The sequence below is a fragment of the Callospermophilus lateralis genome, chromosome 2 (assembly GCF_048772815.1).
Source record: "Callospermophilus lateralis isolate mCalLat2 chromosome 2, mCalLat2.hap1, whole genome shotgun sequence".
NCBI lineage: Eukaryota > Metazoa > Chordata > Mammalia > Rodentia > Sciuridae > Callospermophilus > Callospermophilus lateralis.
In genome coordinates, this window is record NC_135306.1 from 61,326,057 (window position 1) to 61,349,231 (window position 23,175).

At 40.7% G+C, this 23,175-nt stretch overlaps 1 protein-coding gene across 1 annotated transcript in view; it reads left to right on the plus strand.

Moving 5' to 3' along the window:
• Window positions 1–250: 250 nt before the first annotated feature.
• Window positions 251–23,175, plus strand: part of Gldc (glycine decarboxylase) — an 87,383-nt gene continuing 64,458 nt past the window's right edge. The window contains exons 1-3 of the mRNA XM_076843429.2: window positions 251–505; window positions 1,043–1,121; window positions 21,316–21,451. Of these exons, the coding sequence (XP_076699544.2) occupies window positions 251–505; window positions 1,043–1,121; window positions 21,316–21,451 (470 nt within the window). The remainder of the gene's footprint in view (window positions 506–1,042; window positions 1,122–21,315; window positions 21,452–23,175) is intronic.

Sequence of the window (23,175 nt, forward strand, 5' to 3'; positions counted from 1 at the left end):
CTCCCGCCTCCCGGGCGAAGCTTAAAGTGTGCGGAGCAGGTGCCTCGGGTGCAGTTACAACTTTGAGTCAGAGTTGGGGTTGACTGCTGCACTCATTCATTGCCTCCGAGATTTATCTTCTGTCCCGCCCTAATCCGACGGGAAGGGGCTCCAGGCCAGACGCAGCTGCCACCCGGGGACTGAGGCCAGAGGAGGGAGCCCAGAGTTTCGCTGACCCTCCCGGGCTGGGGAGGAGACTGCGACCGAGTCCATGCAGTCGTGTGCCAAGGCATGGGGGCTGCGCCTGGGATGTGGAGTCGGGGGCGGCCGCCGTCTGGCTGGGGGCGCGGGCCCGAGTTGGGCGCCGCGGAGCCGGGACAGCAGTAGCGGCCGTGGGGACAGCGGCGCGACTGGGGCCTCGCGCCTCCTCGAGCGCTTCCTGCCCAGACACGACGACTTTGCTCGGAGACATATCGGCCCCGGGGACAAAGACCAGAGAGAGATGCTACAGGCCCTGGGGCTGGCGGTAAGGACCTCCATCTGGCCCTTGGGCCTCTGCTCCGCTCAGCCCGGATTCTGCCCCCCCCACCCCCAATTTAGGGGCTCCAGCCCTAAACTCTGCTGCCCTCCGCGTGGGTCCCTGGCCTGAGCCCCCGGCCTGAGCTCACGCATTTGATCTCGGCGCCTTCTTCCACAGCTTACTTTACGCTGCACCCGCTCTTCTTGTCTCAAAACCGTACATGTAAGAACCGCCCCTAACCTATGCAGCCCTGCACATAAACTGTGACTTTGTAAGAAGAGCAGAAAGACCCCCGGATTAGAGAGGGTTTATCCCGTTATCTCCCAGTTGCAGCCCAATCAATTCACCACCCCGCTTCACGATTTTCTTTCCTCCAAGTGATTTCTGGTTTGCACAAAGTTTTTCTTTTTAGAAAGAACACCTAATTAGGCGATTTAAATGAGGCTCTCACAAGCCTTTGTAGATTCAAAACACAGAGGTGCCTCTTAACTCAGGGCAGTTTACTCTGCCGTTAGTGTTCACCCGCTTGCGTTTTAATTTTAGAGCATTGATGAACTGATCGAGAAGACGGTCCCTGCCAGCATCCGCTTGAAAAGACCCTTGAAAATGGAAGACCCTATTTGTAAGTGGCCTTGGGGTCTCTCTTGAGTTCCGCTTGCTCAGGCCTATTCGCCTTCCGTAAATCTCTGAAGGTCCAGCTCTGGGGTAGGATTGCTCGAAGCTGGAAATATGTTGACTAGAATGAAACAGTGGCGGTTACCTTGGAGGCCTTCGGGAGACACAGCTGCTTTCTAAGTCTTTATCCTAGGGCCTAGACAGGCATGTGGAAGACTCCCCACTTCCCAAGCACTCCCAAGTGCAGGGTTCTCCCCTCCTTTGTGTTGAGAGTTGTCATCTCCTCTTTGCAGATTAGGATAAACTCAGAAAGGAAAAGGGAATTGCCTGAAATCAAGACAACTAGGAAGAAACAGACATGGGAGGAGACCCAGACTTCGTCCCTCCCCAGCCCAAGGTTCTGTATATCACAGTAGCTTCAGGTAGTTTATCTGGTATCCAGATTTTGTTACTTACCTACTGAAAGGCAGCAGGACTTTTCAGGTCCCAATGATTTTTTCTAGAAAAACAAGATTCATGCTTGGCCACAAAAGCTCAGTTTACTCATAGACTTTCTTGGGATTTTATATTTGAGATGTTTTTAATGGTCTAAAGATTGCCCTTCAGAGGTATTTTTATGAGGGTATTTGACTTCCTTGAAATGAGGGAAGAATCTACAAATCAAGGTCACAGGCAGAGCTGAAGAGCTCTTATAAAAAATGGGGATGGGCCTGGGGATTTCACCTAGTCATCTCATTTTCAATCAAGGAGATACTTGCTCTTTTACTTCTTGGAGTAAAGTGAAGAGACAGGAGCTGTTTAGTTTCTGTGATAGGAAAGAATTATTGAGTGCAATCTGTTTTGTTTTAAAGTAGGTGACTTGAGGTATGGAACCTGTCCCCACACCATTGGCTAATTCTGTACCTCAAGCTGTGCTAAGGACATTGCTCTTGTTGCTTTCAATCTGCTGGCAGAGAACTCATAAAAGAAAGTCTGCACCTTTTGTTGAATTAAATGGATTGATACCTAGAACTAGCTGGAAGCTTTATCTATTTCAATTTCAGGAAATCAGAATTCTAATTCATTGTGTGAAAAGTGAAGGGTTGTATATTGTGAGCCTTAGGTGAGTATTTGAACAAATGAATGCCTTCCTGAGACTTTCAAAGTCAGAATGTTTAAGTTGTTGTTATTATTATTATTATTATTATTTACAATGTAATCTGAAATAAGATGTTCTTTTAAGAGCATAAAAACCTGGGAAAATACATCAAATGTGTCTATTCTTTTTTAGTTCAGCTACTTGGTTCTGCTGAGTAATTTGGCCATCAGATGATTCCTGTTTCTCCTCTCTTTTGGAAGCAGACTCAGAAGTACTTTGCAACTTGAGTGTAAACTTTAAACCTAGAAGCTTCTGTGACATTTTGTTTGGTTCCATCTGGTTAGTCTGAGGTGACTCAGAAAACATTGCACAGTCAGGAGTCCCCTGTGCCCTGAAATGGTCAGGCTCTCCAGCAAAGCTTGCTTCTTGGAATAGTGAGCAGAGGGTGGGGAGGATACCTTCACAAGACATGGATGTTTTACTCTGAGGTGTGCTCATGTTATGGCCAATGAATGTTTTCTACATAGTGGGAGTAAATTGGTCCAGGTAACCTCTGTTAGCAGCATTTCCATTTAATAATGGAGCAGCATTATCCAAACTTGGTTTCATGGAGTGTGCATTCTAGTGTAGTCAGAGGAATTCTGGACCAAGTTTTTACCTTGTTCAAAAATAACTGTAGTAAGAGCGAATTATAGGAGTTTTAAATTCCTCACTGCTGACTAAAAAGATTGTGAAAGTTGTAAGTGGTGTGGAGATACTTGGGTTAGTTTTTATGCATAACTGAATAATCTCAAACATTTATGTAGTGCTTATCACTTGCTGTATATTGCTTTACATTGCTTCTCAGCTGGGCATGGTGGTTTTTACCTTTAACAACTTAGTGACTCAGGAGGCTAAGGCAGGAGGATCCACACAACTTAGTGAAACACTGTTTCAAAATAAAATTTGAAAAGGGCTAGGGATGTAGCTCAGTGCTAAAGTGCCATTGGGTTCAATTCCTAGTCCTCCACCCCAAATAAAGAGCTTTTCATGTATTATTATTATTTTGTTATTTTTAGTTATAGATGGACACAATACTTTTATTTTATTTATTTATTTTTATGTGGTGCTGAGGATTGAACCCAGTGCCTCATGTGCTAAGCAAGCGCTCTATCACTGAGCTATGTCTTCAACCCCTCATGTATTATTATTTGATCCTTATTATAACCCTATAAGGTAAGCAGGGTTATTATCTATCCCTGCTTTCTTTCTTTCTTTTCTTATCTTTTTCTTTTCTTTTTTTTTTTTCTTTCTTTTTTTTTTTTTTTTGAGACATTCTCTTACAATGTTGCCTAGGCTGGTATCTGACTCATGGACTCAACTGATTCTCCCACTTCAAGTATCTGGGACCATAGGCATGTGCCCAGATGTTATCTACCTTTTGAAAAGGTAGAAACCAGGGTATACAGAGAATATGTAACTTGCCCAAGGTCACAGCCTGTGACCTTTTGGTGGAGGCAAAATACAAACCCAGATCCACCGCCCTCACTCCAACCACTACTCTGTATTGTCTTCATGGTGCGCTATGCAAAGTAGAAAACTCCTGCCCTGACTCTTCTGAAGTACCTCATTTACAGAAATGCACAAACTCAGTCACAGAGGAATCACTATACCATATATGTCAACACCTCCAGTGGAAATGAGTTAGTACACTGAGGACACAGGTGTGAGAGTACCCAGGCCAAACACCTGGGTGATTGAAGTGTAGGCTAAGTAGTGAAGGAGCCATGATCTGTGCTGGAAAATTCTGGAGGAGACTGCTTCAGGTAGAGGGACCAGCACTTACAGGACAGAGCAGCCTGTCCATATTGGGAAAGTACAGGTGGTTCCATCAGACAGGAGACATGGACCTTTCCTTAGACACTTGAGAAGTGCTTTGAAAAAATGTTTTATCAACTGGACTCTTAGTCATTATAGAGAGAAACAAGCAAAGTCACTCAGATCAAAACCCTATCCGTTTAATCCTATTCAGGTAAATTTCCCTCTCCTAATCATAGATGCTCCTCACTCCCCAAAACAAAACAAAACAAAAAAATGAGAAGAATATATTTCAAAGGGAAAATTGGGTTCTCTTGTGTCATCATTTGTGATTTTAGCTTTTCATTTTTTTTGCACTTTCTGCCATACCATATATTCATTTTATAATTAATACAAAGTTAACTTTTTCTTTTGGTTCAGAACTGGAGGTATATCTACATCTCCAATTCTCTTTATAACTAAATTGATCCTGAATTCACAATCCTATTGCCTGAGTCCCTCAGGTTGTTGGGAATACAGGTGTGTGCCACTGTACCTGGCTAATTAATACAAAATTTAAAATAATTTGTTAACCAAGCCAGTCCCTTTTAGCCACAGTGTGCCTCACTGTGCAGTGTTTTCAGTGGAGTCATCTCCAAATAGCCAGATTGAACCAGACTGAACTAACCTTACAAAATCTGCAGGGATTAAAGTTTACACAAAACTGTGTTGCTTATCATGAGCAACTTGGAAAGAGAGCAAAGAGACTAAATTCCCTAATGTTCAAATTATTGAGCTAGAGCTGAGGAGCTGAGTTGTCGGAATGAGACACATGAGAGATGTTCTAATCACTTTAGAGTGATTTTTAATACATGGTTAATGAGGGCAGTGACCAGAGGGAAGGGGCATTATGTAATGCAGCTGCAGGTGGTGACTTCTTCACTCTGGTTGGGTTGGACGTGAGTTTTGGCCAAAGGGCAAGCTTCAGAGTGGTAAAAGGGAAGGCTGCAGGAATGGCCCTGCCGCAGGAAGGCAAACTAGAAGTAGAACATCCAAAGTGATTGGTTAGGGGTATATATTTGGCTTTGTCTGGTTGGTCCAAACTAGGAAGTGGGCAAAAATTAGGGAAGCTGCCAGTTATTAATCAGGTCCTGACCATTTACAAACTATTGTTATGGAAGTTTTTGCTCAGTTCCTGGATTGTAATTAGGGATAGCAATCTGGTTTTCTGGCAAAGATAATTTACAGTAGGCTGTCTTCCTGGATTTTTTGTAGATAAGATTTTTAGTTTATGTACAAATTGTGTGTGAGAGTTCTGTTTTGAAATATGGACAGGCTGTTGCCTATCATTTCCTCCACAACAGAATTTATCTTATGCTTTTTTTCATTAATTCTTTTTTAGGGGGTGGTTGGGTACTAGGGCTTAAACCCAGGGGTGCTCTGCCACTGAGCTACATCTCCAGTCTTTTCTTTTTTTTAAATTTTGAGACAGAATCTCACTAAGTGGCCCAGGCTAGCCTTAAACTTGTGATCATCTTGCCTCAGTCACCCAAATTGTTAGGATTATAGTATGCATCACCACACCCAGCTTGTCATTAATTCTTTTTTGTTTTTATTTATGTTTGTTCTAATTAGTTATACATGGCAGCGAATGCATTTCATTTCATTGTACACAAATGAAGCACAACTTTTTATTTCTCTGGTACATGGTGTAGTGTCACACCATTTGTGCAATCATACATGTACCTAGGGTAAAGATGTCTTTCTCATCCCATCATCTTTCCTATCCCCATCCTGCTCCCCTCCCCTCATTCCCCTTTGCTCAATTCAAAATTCCTCCATTCTTCCCATGGTCACTCCCCCAATTATAGATCAGCATCCATTTATCAGAAAGAACAATCAGCCTTTGGTTGTTTGGGATTGGCTTACTTTGCTTAGCATGATGTTCTCCAGCTCCATCCATTTACCTGCAAATGCCAATATTTTATTCTCTTTTAATGCTTAGTAATATTCTCTTATGTATATATACCAGTCTCTTTTATCCATTCATTTATTGAAGGTGTCATTAATTCTTATTAAGTAGATACCTGCTGATCTGAATAATCTGAATAATACCTTGAACAAACAACCTATTGCCTAATTTTTTTTTTTTTTTTGTATTGGGCCCTGAACGCAGGGGTACTCTACCACTAAGCTGCATTCCAGCCATTTTTACTTATTTTATGTATTTATTGGTACTGGGGATTGAACCCAGGGGCACTTATCCACTGAGCCATATTCCCAGCTCCCCATCTTTTTTTTTTTTTTTTTTTTTTAATTTGAGACAGGATCTCGCTAAGTTGCTTAGGGCCTCACTAAATTGCTGAGGCTGGCTTTGAGTTTGAACTTTTATGTGTAATCCTCCTGCTGTAACCATCTGAGTCCCCGGGATTACAGGTGTGGACCATCACACCAGCTTTATTTTTTATTTTGAGACAGGATCTCACTAAGTTGCTCAGGCTGATCTCAAACTTGCCATTTTCCTGTGTCAGTCTCCCAAATTGCTGGGATTATAGGCCTGTACCACCACACCCGGGCGCTAAATTGTTACATGTTTGACTCTCTACAATAGTAAGGCACTATGAGGATATACTTATGAATAAATATGGTCACTGTCTCCAAGATGCTTTCATCTTGCTTTCTTAATATAAATTAAGTGAGGAAGATAAAAAGTTCTAGATGTCACCTTTAATTCCAGTGACTCAGGAGGCTGAGGCAGGAGGGTCACAAATTTGAGGCCAACCTCAGCAATTTAGCAAGGCCCTAAGTAACTTAGTGAGACCCTGTCTCAAAATAAAAAAGAAAAAGGGCTGGGGGATGTAGCTCAATGGTAGAGATTCCCTAAGTGCAATTGCTGGAAATAAATAAATAAATAAACAAATAAATAGATTCCAGATGCCATGAGAACCTTGAATAAAAATGGGTTGTAGCTCAGTGGAAGAACACTTGGCTAGGAAATGTGAGGCATTGGGTTTGATTCTCAGTGCCACATAAAAATAAATAAATAAAATAAAGTTATCGTGTCCATCTACAACTAAAAAAATATTTTAAACAATGTCATGATTATTCAGAAATGGTGTAACATTGGGTATGAAAATAGGGATTTCAGAAATGGAGGTAGTAGTTGAAATATATATTTTGTTAGAAGCAAAGATGATATTTTTGCATTGACTTTTTATGTGTAAATGTGTTATACAAAGGCTATATCTTCTCTGAGTAAAAGAAAATGGAATAATGCAACATGCCAGGCATAATTAGGGAAGCACTTGAGAATTGTTGCACTGTCATCTTTGCTGGAATCTAAGAATAATGCTGTCAATCATTTGTGGAGAGTCAGGTAAATGTGAAAGTATTTCCTGACAGAAGTGGAGGGGTAAAAATGTTTACTTAAAAGAGATGAATCCTAAATCATAATCATTTTTCTCTTCTTCTTAAAATTAGAATGCCAAGTTAGAAATCCAAGTCTTTATAATTCTAACCTTTAATATTAAAATAGTTGGGGTTTTCTTATTTATTTATTTATTTTTGATATATCAAGGGTACAAACTTGCTGGCATATAGTGATGAGGGGCCAGATAGGTCATACTTGTCAGGCAAAGAATATAAAATGTCAAATTTTTTCCTCTGCATCTTGTTAAAGGATCATGGAATTCATCTGGTATCATCAAATATAAAAACATTTTATATTTCAAAATTACAGTTCACATAAATTGTATAATTTTTTAAAGTTTTATTTTGTACTGGAGATTTAACCTAGGGACACTTTACCACTGACATACATCCCCAGCCCTTTTTGTTTTTTTATTTTGGGACAGGGTCTCACTAAGTTGCTTAGGACCTCACTGAGTTGCTGAGACTGGTCTTGAACTTGTAATCCTCCTGTCAGCCTTTGAAGTCACTGGGATTACAAGCATGTGCCATCATACCTGGCCTTAACATTATTTTTAAAAATTGATTCTCTTGGAAAAGCCATTGTTTAGGTTATCCTTTACTACATAAGAAATTACTAGCAAATTTGATGGCTTAACTGGGGCTGATGCTGCATGCTTATAATCCCAGCTACTTGGGGCGCTGAGGCAAGAGCATCCCAAGGTCAAGGCTAGCCTGGGCAACACAGTGAAACCCTGTCTCAAAATAAAAAAATAAAAAGGGCTGGGATGTGGTTCAGTGGTGGAGTGCCCCTGGACTCAATCCCCAGTACTGAAAAAAAAAAAAAAAAAATTGATGGTTTACAACAATAATAAATATTTACTATCCTCAGTTTCTTGGCCAATAATTTAAGAGCAGCCTGTGTACAACCAGAGAAATGAAAAGTTGTGTTCCATTTGTGTAAAAATAAAATAAAATAAATTTAAAAAAAAAAAGCAGCCTGGCTTGTGGGCTGTGGCTTACAGTCTCTTGTGGGGATTGAAGTCTCTTAGGAGGGTAGAGTCTCTAGGGGGTTTGCAGTCACATGTTGGTGGATGCTCAGTTGAACTGGAGGATCCACTGCTGGCAAGCTGATGCTGGTTTGTAAAGTGGAGTGCCTTTAGTTCCTTAGACGGGTCTGTCTACAGGCTTTTAGGGTGTCCTTTCACCATGGTAGCTGGATGCCACAGAACCAGTGATTTGAGAAAGCAAATAGGACAGAAGCTATCCATCTTATGACCTAGCTTTAGAAATACCATAGCATCTCTTGTGCCATATTTCATACATTAGTCAGCTAGAGTCTGACCTGCAGTCAAATGAAGAATTAGTTGTCACATTTTGAAGTGAGGAGTAAAACAAATTTGTAGGTCTAATTTTTTCAGTAAACCATATTTTACAGCCGCTTTAGGTTCATGGCAAAATTGAGCAGAGTCTACAGAGATTTCCTATACACCTCTGGCTCCACACAAGCACAGTCTCCCTCATTATCAATATCTTCCACTAGAGTGGTACATTTGTTACAACTGATGGGCCTATACTAATACCTTGTCATCACCTAAAACTCACAGTTTACATTAGGGTTCAGCCTTAATGTACATTCTAAAAGTTTTAATAACAGTGTAAGGACTTTTATTTATCATTATAGTATCATACCAAATAGTTTCATTTCCTTAAGAATCCTCTGCAAGGGGCTGGGGCTCACCAGTAGTGCACTTCCCTGGCATGTGTGAGGCACTGGGTTCAATTCTCAGCACCACATATAAATAAATAAAATAAAGGTCTATCAACAACTAAAAAATACATATAAAAAAGAAAAAAAAGAATCCTCTGCAAGCATACTTCTAAACTATCACAACCATTGAAATTTGTACATACTCCATATCTTAAATTATAATGAATTTTATATAATTCTAAAAATGTTCCTTGAATCAAAATGAAATCATTTACACTGAATTGTAAGTGTGGTATTATCCTTGGGATTATTAAAGTACATAGGACCATTTTCCCATACATGAAATGCCATAGACTACAAAGCTTTATGATTTTTGCATGGCATTTGCCATCACCTTTATGAGGTGTTTGTTGAGTTTCTGTTACCAAATCTGCTTCTACAGCTTCCTCCATCTGTTTCCATTCCACATTTATTGAGAGACTTATGGAAGTACTGTTTTAGAAACTGGCTATGTAAGAGTGAGGAAGTAAAAGATAATAAAGACATGATCTTGGACTATAGGTCATATATGATAGGGAGACAGATATTGAATAATGCTATGATTCTGCAGATGGGATCAATACTCTGGCTGAGGCTAAGGCATCAGCAGAGGAATGGAAGTATGTGAGGATGTGGGTATTTTAGGAATGTTGAATACACCATGTGAGTAGACTGTTAAGTTGCAGAGGGGCGTTGAAGGTATGGGGCCACAATGTGGAGGGCTCGGAGCTGTAAAGGATTCCACCCACCTAAGTAATGGGGAGGGAGACTTTAGAAGTTATCACAGAAGCCATCAGTAGGATTCAGCCTAGCCATTTCTCAGTGCAGAATTTTGCTGAGTGCCTCTGAGATCGGAGGCAGAGGACCAGCTGAGAGATTTTTGGCAAGTTTAGATGTTATATATTAAATGCTCATTAGTTCAGTCCCATAGGAAGCAGACACCAAAAATAAAGTTAGATACACAAAGACATTTATTGGCAATGGCAGCAGGACAAGGCAGGGGAGTACACAGACTAATGCAAGACCCTGGTAAAAGGAGAGAGAGATGGAAGAGAATCGGGCAGAAAAAGTCTTCCTGCTGCACAAATCTAAGAAAAGTTCATTTAGGCCAAGAGTTCTTGTGTCAAAGCAACCCGCCTGAGAAGTCTCATGTCTCGCAGGAATGAGTCTGCATTAGTTCTCCTTCTGGGCTTTGTCAATGGCTAGGGACAGTCTTTGGGAAGTATGGTTCCAGTACAAACATGGTGGTTGATCCAGAAGGGCAATAATTAATTTCAATTAATGTCAATTTCCAGTATGAGTGTTTTGTGGTTATGGCAATGTCATTAACAGGGAGAGAACAGGGTCCTAGAGAAAGGAGAGATCAAATTCTTAAGCAGAATTAGATTTTTGGTGCTCTTGGAGCATTTGGAAAAGTTGGGGCAAGAGTCTGAAAGTAGAGTTTAGAGCTCAAGAGAAAATAGATGAAGTTGCAGACTTAGTCTTTTGAATGAGTCCATGGAAATGAGTGATATTACCCAGGGATGGAGTGTAGGGAAGAAAGACAACGTTGAGATGTTAGCAAACAGAGCATGTAGATGGATCAGTGCAATCTGTGATCAAGTCATCAGAGTCAGGAAGGCACATTTTCAGCAGGGAAGTGAGGATCTAGTGCTATATTCTGGACTTTTCTTAGATACAAGAGGGAAGAAAGTCTACATAAAAACATGAGGACTCTCTGAGGAGGGAGGAGTTGAGAATCTGCCTGATGATCTTGCTGCAGAGGGGCAGGAAGGGTGAGACTGAGCATTAGGAAAAAAAAAGAGTTTCAGAAGAGCTACTGTGTGTTTGTTATCTGGGTGGTAAGAACATAGGTCAGCCTGCATGGAGGACCTGCTGAGATTGAATGGCATGGATTCGTAAGGCTTGTCAGGGTCTCCTCTCCCTGATATTATTTAGTGATCTGGGAGCAGGAAGAGAGGAATGTGGTGATTGAGTTCAGCTGAACTTGAGTATTGGCAGATCCATGCCAAGGACTTCAAGGTCCGCTAGTTAGCTCAGGTCAGCTGGTTTGGAGAGAGGTGAGGCAACCCCAGGTTGGTCCCTCGTGGGTCAGTGACCAACTCATGAGACATGGACTGAGGGCCTGAGCTGCTTATTGTGAATGACCGAGGAGCTTTAGGGCAGGTGCTGGGCAACAAGGTTATGAGCAGCTTATAAGCTGTTTGGGTTCTGATTTCTTTAGTCTTCTTTCCACCCTGACTTGCTTTAATGAGTCTCAGTTATATGATGAATGAATAACTTTGATCTGATTTTTGGTAGTTTATTTTACCTATTTAGCAGAGAATTTCATTTCATTTATTTATTTTTATAGTACTGGGGATTGCACATGCTAGGAATTCTACCATGAAAATATATCCACAATCCTCTTTTATTTTGAAACAGTGACTCATTAGTCAGGCATGGTAGTGTGGGCCAGTAATCCCAGCAGTTCAGGAGGCTGAGGCAGGAGCATCACAGGTTTGAAGCCAGCCTCAGCAACTTGGCAAGGCTGTAAGCAACCTAGCGAAACCCTATCTCAAAATAAAAAAAAAGAAGGGCTGGAGATGTGGCTCAGTGGTTAAAGCACCCTTGTGTTCAATCCCTAGTACCAAAAAAGAAAAGAAAAGAAACGGGGTCTTATAGGCATGGCATGCCCTTGAATTTTTTTTTTTAAACAAAAATTGCAAGCTGAGAACTTTCGTAAGAATTCTCAATGCTTGCTCAACATACTAATTGATTAAACAATGAGAAAATAAAAAAAATCTCTGGAAACCTGAAATTATTGTAAGCACTGTATTTTTTGAAAAATTCTATAAATAGCAGCAGGTTTCCATTTATAAATGTTCCTTTGAAGCCTTTGCTTTAGGGATGCAGTTGAACCAAATGTGAGAACAATATGTGTGTATTGATTTCTCATATGGAGTATGTGATGGGTGAATTATTGCAAATATTGATCTATCTGTTTGTGAGACTTTAGGTGAATTTTCATTGCAACACATCTATTCACCTGTCAACCCAGGATGCCTCTGTTCACAGAGAGAATACAATTTACATGATGAGATTCTGGATTGAACTACTGATTTCTCCATAGGATTAATCTTATGATCTATAAAAAATTATTGTTCCTTCTAGCAGTGTAAGTTGTTGGAGCAAGGCTCTTAGAACATGTTCTTCCTTTCTTCCTTATTCTCTGTAGTCCATAACAGTGTGCCCATGGGTAATGAAGAGGAAAAACAAATATTCCACTGATTCTCATTTCAAATTAACCTTTTGGCATGATTACATAGGTTATCTGATGTCCCAGATAACTATTAATTGCAACATTTCTATGTATGTTTCTTTAAAATAAACATTCAGGGCTGGGGGGTGTATAGGCCCTGGGTTTAATCCTCATTTATTTTGCAAACAAAATAAAACAAAGCAAAAATAATAATAATAATAGATTAAAGGAAGAGAGGTTGTAAAGGAGCCTTCCATAGAAAGGAATAAGATTCAAAGGAACAAAATGATAGACATGATGCTCCTACTTGTCCACTGAGGACGCTGCTCTAGTGATCCTATAACTAGAAGGATCTTGAAGTTGTGGCTTTTGAGTGAGTAGGACAAGCTGTATGACTGCTTACTTTGTGCTGACTCTTGAGGGACCAAAGAGCCATTAAAAACACAGAGGAGAAGTACCTCAGCTGCTTTTGGGTAGTGGAGATGTCCTAAGGAAGGTTCTAGTTCCTAAGAGTCATGAAGGACCGAGTCATATGATTTATTATTTATTTTATTTTTTTGGTACCAGGGATTGAAGAGAGGGGCACTTAACCACTGAGCCACAGCCTCAGGCATTTTTTATATTTTATTTTGAGACAGGGTCTTGCTAAGTTACTTAGGGCCTCACCAAATTGCTGAGGCTGGCTTTGAACTCATGATCTTCCTGCTTCAGTCTTCCGAGCTGCTGGGTTACAGGCGTGCACCACCAGCCCTGGCTTCATATGGTTTATTAATTGGCTGAGCAAGAAAGAAGACGGGGAAGATCGTGGTAGGTTGGGGTGAGGAGAGTCCGTGTGGTGCTGCTACCTTGGCCACATCGTCACACATGCTGCCTCTCTATCGGTCTCCAGTTTTCAGTTTAAAGTCTGCATTCTACACTGTGCAGATCTTATGGTTTGGTTTGGCTTCCTGGAATGAAAAAATTCTGTGATTGAACAGACTTTGGTTGTGAAACTCTTCTCTGCTCATGGGGGAAAATTGACAATAGGATACATGGGCTATGGAAGTGGGCTTAAGCCAGGTGGTTATGGGGGAACTAAAAAAGTATTGTAAATAATCAGGTGAAATAAAGGAAAGGCTAAGCATTAGGTTGGAATTTGTACCCAAATTCTGGCTTCTACTCAGAAAAATCAGAAAATCTTAACTTGTGCTGTCATTCATAGCCTATTTATCTTGACTGATACCCGGACCCTACCCCCATGGTTTCCAGCACAGCTCTGAAGCCAAGGATCTGCATGTTGGCAAGAAAAATCTGCCAAGGCGGTCTCTGTCCTCACATTCTGGTCCCAGATTTCCTCTTTAGTCTCTGGCAGAGAAAGGCCTTTCTCAAACTGGTGACATTGTCTGGGCAAATTCAAATATGAGTTTGTTGGTTTTCGGTCCTGATGATTTCCTTGGAGACCTGTTCCTAGTATCTTGCCAAGTGCATGAAGAGCGAGGAGCGGAAGGGAGGCAGGCTGTGACGCTGGCTAGAGGCTGCTCTGTGCAAGACACTGCTGGCTGGGCTGCCCAGGAAACGCCAGAGTCAGGGAGTGACAAGACTCTCCCACCGGGTATTTCCCAGGTGGTATCTCATTCTAGACATAACATTATAATTTATTTAGGTACCAGGGATCGAACCCAGGGGTGCTTAACCATCGAGCTGTATCCAAGCTCTTTTTGTTTTTATTTTGATTTGGGGTCTCGCTAAATTGTTTAGGCCCTACTTAGTTCCTGAGTGTGGCCTTGAATTTGCAATCCTCCTGCCTCTGCTTCCAAAGTCTCTGGGATTACAGGTGTGTGCCACCACACTTGGCTTAGTTTTTGGAGAAATAGTATAGACACATTGTCCAAAACTCAAAAGTACAAAAAGATACACAGGGAAAAGTACAACTTCTTCCCATTTCTAATCTTATTATTATTATTATTTTTTTTTTTTTGGTGAATCGTCTTAGAGATGTTCATTTAAAAATATAATGATAGCATACTCTATACATTGTAGAATGTTAGCCATAACAATCTTAAATTGTTATTGAAGAAAAAGTGAAGCATGGATACATTTTCCATATAATTAAGGCAAAAAAATATTATAGTAAATTTGTATTTGGGGTAAAGAGTTAAGGATGGGGAATAGTGTGTATGTGTGTTTAGATTTAGCACATATCTCCACTCGGCCAGCCTGTCCGTTTCAATGACATTGTATAGTTCTTATGCAAATTCTCATATATGGGCAATTAAAAATTACCTCTAGCAAGGCATCAAGTATTTAATAGCTAAATTGATTTATTTCTGTTAGAAAGTATTTATTTAGCGTAGTTATCTTGATATTTTAGGCAGAAGTGGCAAGGAAATTGCTTCTAGAAAGACTTCTAGAATTATATAAGGAAGAAGGAAGTATTCATTCTGAATTCTGAGAAGCAGGAGCAGTACAAGTCATCACCTGTGAATTTTTAGGAAGCAATGCTGAGAGGCCACTGAACTCTGTTCCTGGTACATTAGGACCAGAGCATTATGCAATGCTCTGAGGCAGAGGAGTAAACAAGGTCAGAAGCAGGTGCTTGTTCCACAAGGAAGGAACTTATTGCTTAGGTGCCTGAAGGATTGCTAGACTCCCTCCTGGCTGGGAGTACACAGTGTCTGACTGCCCTGCAGGACTGTCAGCAAGCATTTGGAAAATGACAACTTGTCTCCAAGTAGTTCTATTTTTCAATTTTCCCCCCCACAGTTTGTTTGTTTGTTTGGTACAACATGGTTGTACATAATGGTGGATCTGTGGTTGCATATTCGCACATGCACATAATATAACAATATAATTTGGCCAATATCATTTCCCAGTATTTTCCCTTTTCTTCTCTCCTCCCTCCCCCGTTCCCTTTCCTCTATTCATCTCTCTTCCAAGTATTTCTTTTCTTTTTCTTTTTTTTTAATCTTTTTAGTTGTAGATGGACACAATACCTTTATTTTATTTGTTTATTTGTATGTGGTGCGGGGGATCGAACCCAGTGCCTCACGCATGCTAGGCAAGCGCTCTACCACTGAGCCACAACCCCGGCCCCCAAGTAGTTCTTAGTAGATGCTCCCTTTCTTAATTTCTCTCATTTTCCCATGGTTAGTTTCATCACAGTTACATTCAAGAAGATAGTTATAGGAATCAGACCTGTGCCCAGGAGCAAGCTGTTTTTGTCAAGTTGGAAGGAAAATTGTAAGGAATGTGCATCCTTGAGGTTGGCTCTGGGGGTAGTCCCAGTCTTCTTTTTCCTCTTCCCTTTGTACACACAGCTTCCTTGGGCTGTGCTGCCTGGGGGTTGGATGGCACAATTGCTTCTTTATAATGCTTCTCTTACTAGGTAGGGGAAAAAGGCTGCCACTTTGGGATTAAGGATTCCACACTGTTTTCTCTTCTTTTCCACTGGAGAAAATAAGTGACTGTGGTGGGCATTGTGTGCTTAGAATTTGGAGTTTTATTTAGACTTGATCATACTCTAGAACTTACTCAGAGACTGGATTTTGCTAAGTTCAATTTCAAGTAAGTTTAGCAAGTAGAAATCTAATTGTGGACCCCCCCCCATCATTGCTATTTGGGTATCACTTATGATTATAACTGTCTCTGGGTTCCTAAATACATCATTTGACTCTTCTGCAGATTTGACCAAAGTGAGATATCATGAGTGGGTTTGAGCAATGGCAACCAGTGAACAAATATTTGAAATGATTCAGACACTCATTAGGCTGGTGTTTGGAAAACTCTTTTTTTTTTTTTTTAATTGTGTAGATGGGGGAGCCTGCAATCTTAAGATTCTTATCATGGTAAGGAGAAGTTTCACTCTGTTCATCATGTCACAGAGTGTCCTGGCTTCTAGCTGTGGAGCTTGGACATGATAAAGAGTGGGTAAATTAATGGCAAGGGCTTCTCACACTGTTCAAGCTTCAGGAACCATGACCAGGTACTTGCCCTACTCCTGTTGGCTCCAGTGTCTGTTAGCTTGGGGTACAGGGGACAGCTCATTCTATTCACACTCTTTTCTCAACCAAGATAAAACTGAGCATGAAGATCAGGCTATGATGAGGTCACATTGGGGGAAATGAAATGCATATCAATCCCAGTCTGGATAGACAGGAGCATCAACACATGCTTGAAAAGCTTAGTTGGTGCTATAGGGACTAGGGTTGTATCTTTATGGGATTAGAAAGTTCTGTGTCTTAGCTTTGACTATATTCTTGATCTTATCTGTAATTCACTTTTTTTTTTTCATTTATGCTTATTGGCTTTTAAAATTTTCAGGGTTTTGGGTTTTTTTGGCTTGGTAGTGAGGATTGTAGAGTAATTCCGGGTCCGGAATTACTCTACCACTGAGCTACATCACTAGCCATGTCTCAGTCTCCCAAGTAGCTTGAATTACAGGGGTGAACCACCATAACAGGCTCAGGTGTTTTATTCAAGTACATAAGACTTCAGTGACTGCTGTAAGGGATGCTGATTTATATCTTGAACTAATGTGGAGTGTGCTAATTCCTGGCATGGCGTCTTTTCTTCCTTGCTATTGCAGGCATGGGGGTAAGGCCAGAGAGGAGTCATGTGGTAGGAGACTGCAGAAGGAAGGGAGATAGAAATTGGCTTCTCTGTGGTCTGGAACTTCACCTTTGCTTATCTTTGTGGACAGTTCTGTTGGCGAGTATGAGGCAACAGTTTTCTTTTACAAGGAAAATTCGGACCTCTCCACTATTCCAGTTGAGAGGCTGGGGTCTCCAGAAATTTTCACACTTGAGTGATATACCTAAGCTTTTCAAAAGGCCAATTAGCATAAATGAAGAACAAAATAATTAATTTTAAAGATGCAGAAGCATAAAAATGGACAATATTGAGACACAGGAGTTTCTAGCTATGAGAGCTCCAAAAGGAAGATCTTGGAGCAGAGGGTAGTGTGAGGCCCAAGAAAAGCATTTCCTGTGCCCCTGGGGTAGCTGTCCTTGGGTTTCCCTTTCTGAGGTTCCTGTTAATTCACCTGTGATAGTCTGAGTTTTTAAGGGGGGGGATTGAAAAGCTTTTAATCTCTGAAAGAAAGCATAACAGAAAAAGTTAACTATGAGAAGTCAGGCTTGTTGACCCTACCATGTCTATGCTCTGTTCCACCACTCTGAAAACCCTCTTCTAAATGGCTGGTGCCCTCCTGGTTCCTGTGCTATCTGTCCAGTGAAGAAACAGGGCTATCTACCCTGTCCTCTCTACTAGTCTTGAGAGTCTGGTCTTGTGGAGCTAGGGTGGTGCCCTGCCTTCTAGGGACGTTGTGTGTGTGTGTGTGTGTGTGTGTGTGTGTATTTCCACCGATATGAAAGATAGTTCCTATTTGAGGTCTATATAATGGTCTATAAGATACATAGATCTCCCTCCAAGAGAAAGCCTCTTGCGTCTCAATGGGAATTTGTACACACAGCCAGAGCTACTATTAAAGAAGTAGAAAACAAGACTATAGTGAAGAGGGACAGTTTACAGGCAAAATCAAAACAACCCATTTGAGCACCTCCTCATGAGGAAAGAACGGGAGACTTTTTGCTGAGGAAGCAGAAGAGTGGTATCTGTGTTCCCAGAGAGAAGAGATCTGGGTTTGGTTTTAGTTTAGAATTCTCTTGATTCCAGCTCCTGTCACCTCCTTGACCTCCTGACTTTGAGTCTTTGAAGTGCAATTTTCAGATATTCTGGCTTAATGAGGGATCATAATCATGGCTCTTGGCATAAAACCCAATTCCTATCTCTATAGTCCCATATGTTCTCATGGGACAGGAAAAGAGGGAAGGAGACTCCTGTACTGGAAGAATCATGTTGGCAGCTTAACTATGAAAACTTCTGATCTAAATAATCCTTTTGGCTGCTATCAAATATATTTGAGCTATTTCTAATTAGGTCACCTACATTAGATTGTTTTCCTCCAGGTATGGGGCAAGTTAAACATCAGCCACTGAGTTGGTTATGTGAGCTCTGTCAGTTGAGGAACACTACGACTCCAAGACCCCTTTGCCTCTCCCACGTTAGGCTGTGAGAAGGGTGGGCAATGCTCAGGGCAGATCTTTGGGCTGGATAATTGGCTCTGACATCTGGCCAAGTTACACTGAGGAGCTAGGGGGAAAGCACTGCACTTTTCTATATAGATTTTTAATACATTCCAGAAACAGAGCACCAGCTGTCTTGTGCCAGTGGATATGAAGATTGTTTTTAGGGAGTGAACATACGATTTGGGTGATTACTTTGCTAGTAGAATCTTAACAATGTAAGGAATGTCTGGCAAAATGCTGGAGTTCACCAAAGCCTCTGAGTGTGATTTGACCAGACAGAGGGTTCAAGCACAGAGCAGCCTCTGTGGAAAATGGCTGATAGAACTGTCTATATTAATTTGCCAAGACTGACATAAAAAGGGACCTCAAACTGGATGGCTTAAACAAAAGAAATTTATTCTTTCATAGTTCCAAAGACTATAAAGGCCAAAATCAAGGTGTTGGCAGGGTTGGTTCTATTGTGGAACTCTAAAGGAGATTTTTTTTGTACCTTTTCTGGTCATAGCTGGCAGTCCTTGGCTTGTAGAAGCATCACTCCAATCTCTGCTTTTATCATAACATGCATGGCATTCTCCTTGGGTCCATGTCCCTATATCAAAATTTCCCTCTTCATATAAGGATACCAGTCATTGGATTAGAGATGACCCTAATCTAGCATGATTACATTTTAAATTGATTGGATCAGCAGACTCAATTTCCAAATAAGGTTACATTCACAGATACTGAGGATTGGGATTTCAGTGTATCATTTTGTGGGAAACAATTCAATTCATGATATTCCTCTTATCCATTTTCCTCCAGGACTGTTGCCTGTCCTCTGACCTCATCTCCCTGTGTCCAGGGTCTTCCCTCCATGATCTCTCTATACCATCAATAGAATGATCTTTCTATAATGTTGAAAAAAATCATATTATTCTTTTGCTTGAAAATATTCTCTGACTTCTAAAGTCTATACTCTTGATTTGACAAATTCCTTTATTCCATTCTCATTTGAGAACTGGACCCTTTGTCCTTATGACATAATGCGGGGCAGGGACTGAACCTCTTGCACAGGATCTTAATTGAACCTGGCTTTGCCTGCCAGGCACTGCTAATTAGCCTCCCCTCCTACTGGGCTTCTGGATCACTCTGCCCCTTACATTACTTGGGAAGTAATCTAAGTAATTACTTGGGATTTCTTGCTTGTTTGTTCCTACAGATGCCTTCCTTGTCTTTCTCCTCAGGTCTTAGTTATTGTAATTTGATTTATTTCCTAAGCTTTCACTGAAAGAAGGCAAGATAGACCTCCATATATATACTCATGAAACTAATAACTCACAAGTTGTCTTTCTTTAATCTACTGTGATAATGTGACACATTGCTTATGAATTTATTTCTTGTATGGTGAAGGGTGACACCATACAAGTGTGGTGGAGGGTGACAGTGTTTTCATTCAGGATAAAAATATATTGATGAAAACAATATTGAGAGATAAAACACTGTGAAGCCTCTTCCTAGCCGATTTGCTCACTTGATTTTGATGTGCCTACATTTTTCTGGCAACAAGAAAATCAGTTCCAGGGATTAAGTGACTGAATCCCTAGGAAGATTTTAAGGATATGTACATTTGCTAAACATTTAAATTTAGTAGCATGATCTATTTGCAGAGGGACAGAAGTCTTGTTCAGTGGGTTAAAGTGTGGGATCCAGAGTTAGAGACTGGATTGGTAATCCTTTAATTTAAATCCATGTGACCTCAGGGAAGTGGTCCTCTTCAAGCCTTTGTGTACTTCCTGGCAGAGTTCATGTTCAATAAATCACCAGTGCCATTATTATTTTGTTGATTTTTATACGAATAACCTATATCTGAGAATTTTATAAGTTTTACTTGATAAACTAATGGAAATGTTGGGTGACAATGCTTGTAGGTCTTTTATTTTAATTGATATTTCTTGTTGGGTGATGAGCTTTTCATAAGTAGCCCTTCCAGTGACACAAAGGGAAAGTGTTTGATTCAGTGGAAGAATTGTAGAGAAAATGTAACTTATGTTTTTAAAAACTGCAACCTTTCCTGCTTGCAGAAAGTATAGACAATTTAAAAGGGAAAACAGTGAGATAGAATTTTTATTTAGATTAAATATAACAGACATGGAAGACAGAAAGAATAAACCTGGAATGAGGCAAGAGTTAAACTTGGCCAGTTCTGCAGATGTGGTAGTGCATATCTATAATCCTAGCAATTCAGGAGGCTGATAGGCAAAGATCACAGTTCAAGGCCAGCCTCAGCAACTTAGTGAGACCCTCTCTCAAAATAAAAAAATAATATGGTCTGGGAATGTAGCTCAGTGATAAAGCACCTGTGGATTCAGTTTCTAGTACCCAAAGCAGAGGAAATTGATCAATTTTGGCAAACAAAGAGCATCCCCCCCAAAACAAAACAAAACAATAACAACAAAAAACAACTTACTATGAAGGGCCAACCTTGAGGAAAATATGAGTGCTATTTAGTTGGTTTTTATTTGCTTGTTTTCTTTTTATGGGGATTGAACCTTTACTAGTGAGCTACACCCCTGTTCTTTTTTATTTTTTATTTTGAGTCAGGGTCTCACTAAATTGCTGAGGCTGGCCTCAAACTTACGATCCTCCAGCCTCAGCTTTTTGAGTCTCTGGGATTACAGGTGTGCATAGTCATACCCAATTTCTCTCCCTCTCCCTCCCCCACCCCTCTCTCATTTTTTAAAGATTTCCACATATAGTACTTAGAGTTGGTTGGATAGATGATTATATTTTCCATATATCATGGAAATCATTTAATCATTCAAACAAAATGAGGCTTTTAAACTGTACTTAGCTCTCCCTTCTGAGACATTTTCTCTCTAACATTTCTCTCTTTCCCACAATCAGGTGAAAATGAAATCCTTGCAACTCTGCGTGCCATTTCCAGCAAAAACCAGATTTGGAGATCGTATATTGGCATGGGCTATTATAACTGCTCAGTGCCACAGACCATTTTGCGGAACTTACTGGAGAACTCGGGATGGTAATGTATCTCCTGGTTACAGAACAGGAATACTGTGATCTGCCTGATTCTTCCCATCCTCCTCCTTTCCCCAAGGTGCGTCAGAGCCCACATGCTGACACCTAGACCTTGATACTGTCTCTAAGCTCCAGGTAGCTGGTTTCTCTGCCTGGGAAGTCTCCTTGCTCAAGTATTAAGTAAATAGAAGCTTCTTCTTGCTTTTATTCCCATAACATCTAGCACTGTAAATTGCAGATGCTAATAGTGACTTCCTCTCTGCAACTTGGTTTCTGCGTGCTGTCTTTGAGCAGGACATCAAACCCACAGGTGGTAGACTCAGGGCTTTAGTTCTCTTTGGAGATCCTGGAACTTTAGGCTAGGTCTAAGCTTCCTCAGTGAATCAGTGTTGGTGTCCAGGAGGGAACTCAGTGGGTTTTCTTCTCTCAGGATTTGAAGGTGACAGATAATCATTCCTTCCACCCCTCCCTACCCCATATCTGGATTCGTGACCAACTGAAAATGAAAAGACAGTGTTATATAAATGAAGATCATAATGTTGGTTGATTACTTAGCACTTTATTGACAAAGAGAGCATGTGTATTCTGTGGATAGGCTCTTCTTGAAAAGACAAGAGAAAGGCCTGGGTTGTGCATACTTGTTACTTGCTCCAGTTATCTCACCCCTCAGATGAGTCATTCTGCTCTTTAGGGGTCTGCACAAATGCATGCCTGACTATGCCTGATGGCCACTCTGGCTCTCACTGATGGAACACCCTGAATGCACTTTCACATTTGAGGAACAACTTGGAGGCCTCTTTCATGCCCTCTTTCTTGTCTCCCATTGCTGAGTGCTAAAAGTCATAAAGAGCCAGAGAAGTTTACATCCCAGTGCTAAACAAGCAAATACCTTGGTCATGTCCTACTGGGCAGAGGCCACGCCTCCAACAGTGAATGAGGACAGATGAGGGCAGTTGCTGCTTCTGTCCCTTGGGAAATAATGGCTAACCATGGAGAAAGGAGGGCAGGGCCCTCTGTGCCTCCTCTTTGGATTGGTGACATTTTATAAGCCAGAATATTTGAATTGAAACTTTATTTCAAGTGAAGCCTTAGTCCAAAAGGAAGACGTCTACTTGGGAATATAGGTGTATACTTATTCCCAGTATAAAAACAGAGCTAATATGCAGTTGGAGAGATGGTGATGATTCCTAGGTGATTTGTTTGTTTGTGTAAGAAATAACTTTAATTTCTAGTAGAACCATTATTATGTGAGGACAGAATAACTCGTTGCCTCTGCAATTCAAATGTATTTATAGCAAGATACAGAGATTATCTTTCAGATTAACATATATAAAATCAACTTTAGTAAATGGCAGATCAAATTTGTCAATTTTAAAATTGACAAATCTTAAAATTTTGATCAATACTTTGTATTTTTTATCTGCTTTTCCGTAAGTATCACTGTCACCTGGCAGGTGAGAGTGCTTTGTCCTCGTTATCTGTGTCACATCTTTATAGGAGCCAGATCTGTTGGCACAATCATACCTGCATTGCTATGCCTGCATGTAGTTTTTAGTTTCAATAGAAGACGAGACCATCTAAGAACTCGTTTTTCTGCTTGGGGTGTATATGTGAATGTGTTCGCATTACTGAGGGCTTCTTTTCCACTGTGATATTGGTAAAAGTTAAACTCCAAGGTTGACTTCAAAAGCAAATGGCCTGTCTCTCTGCTGCCCTTAAAAAACAAAC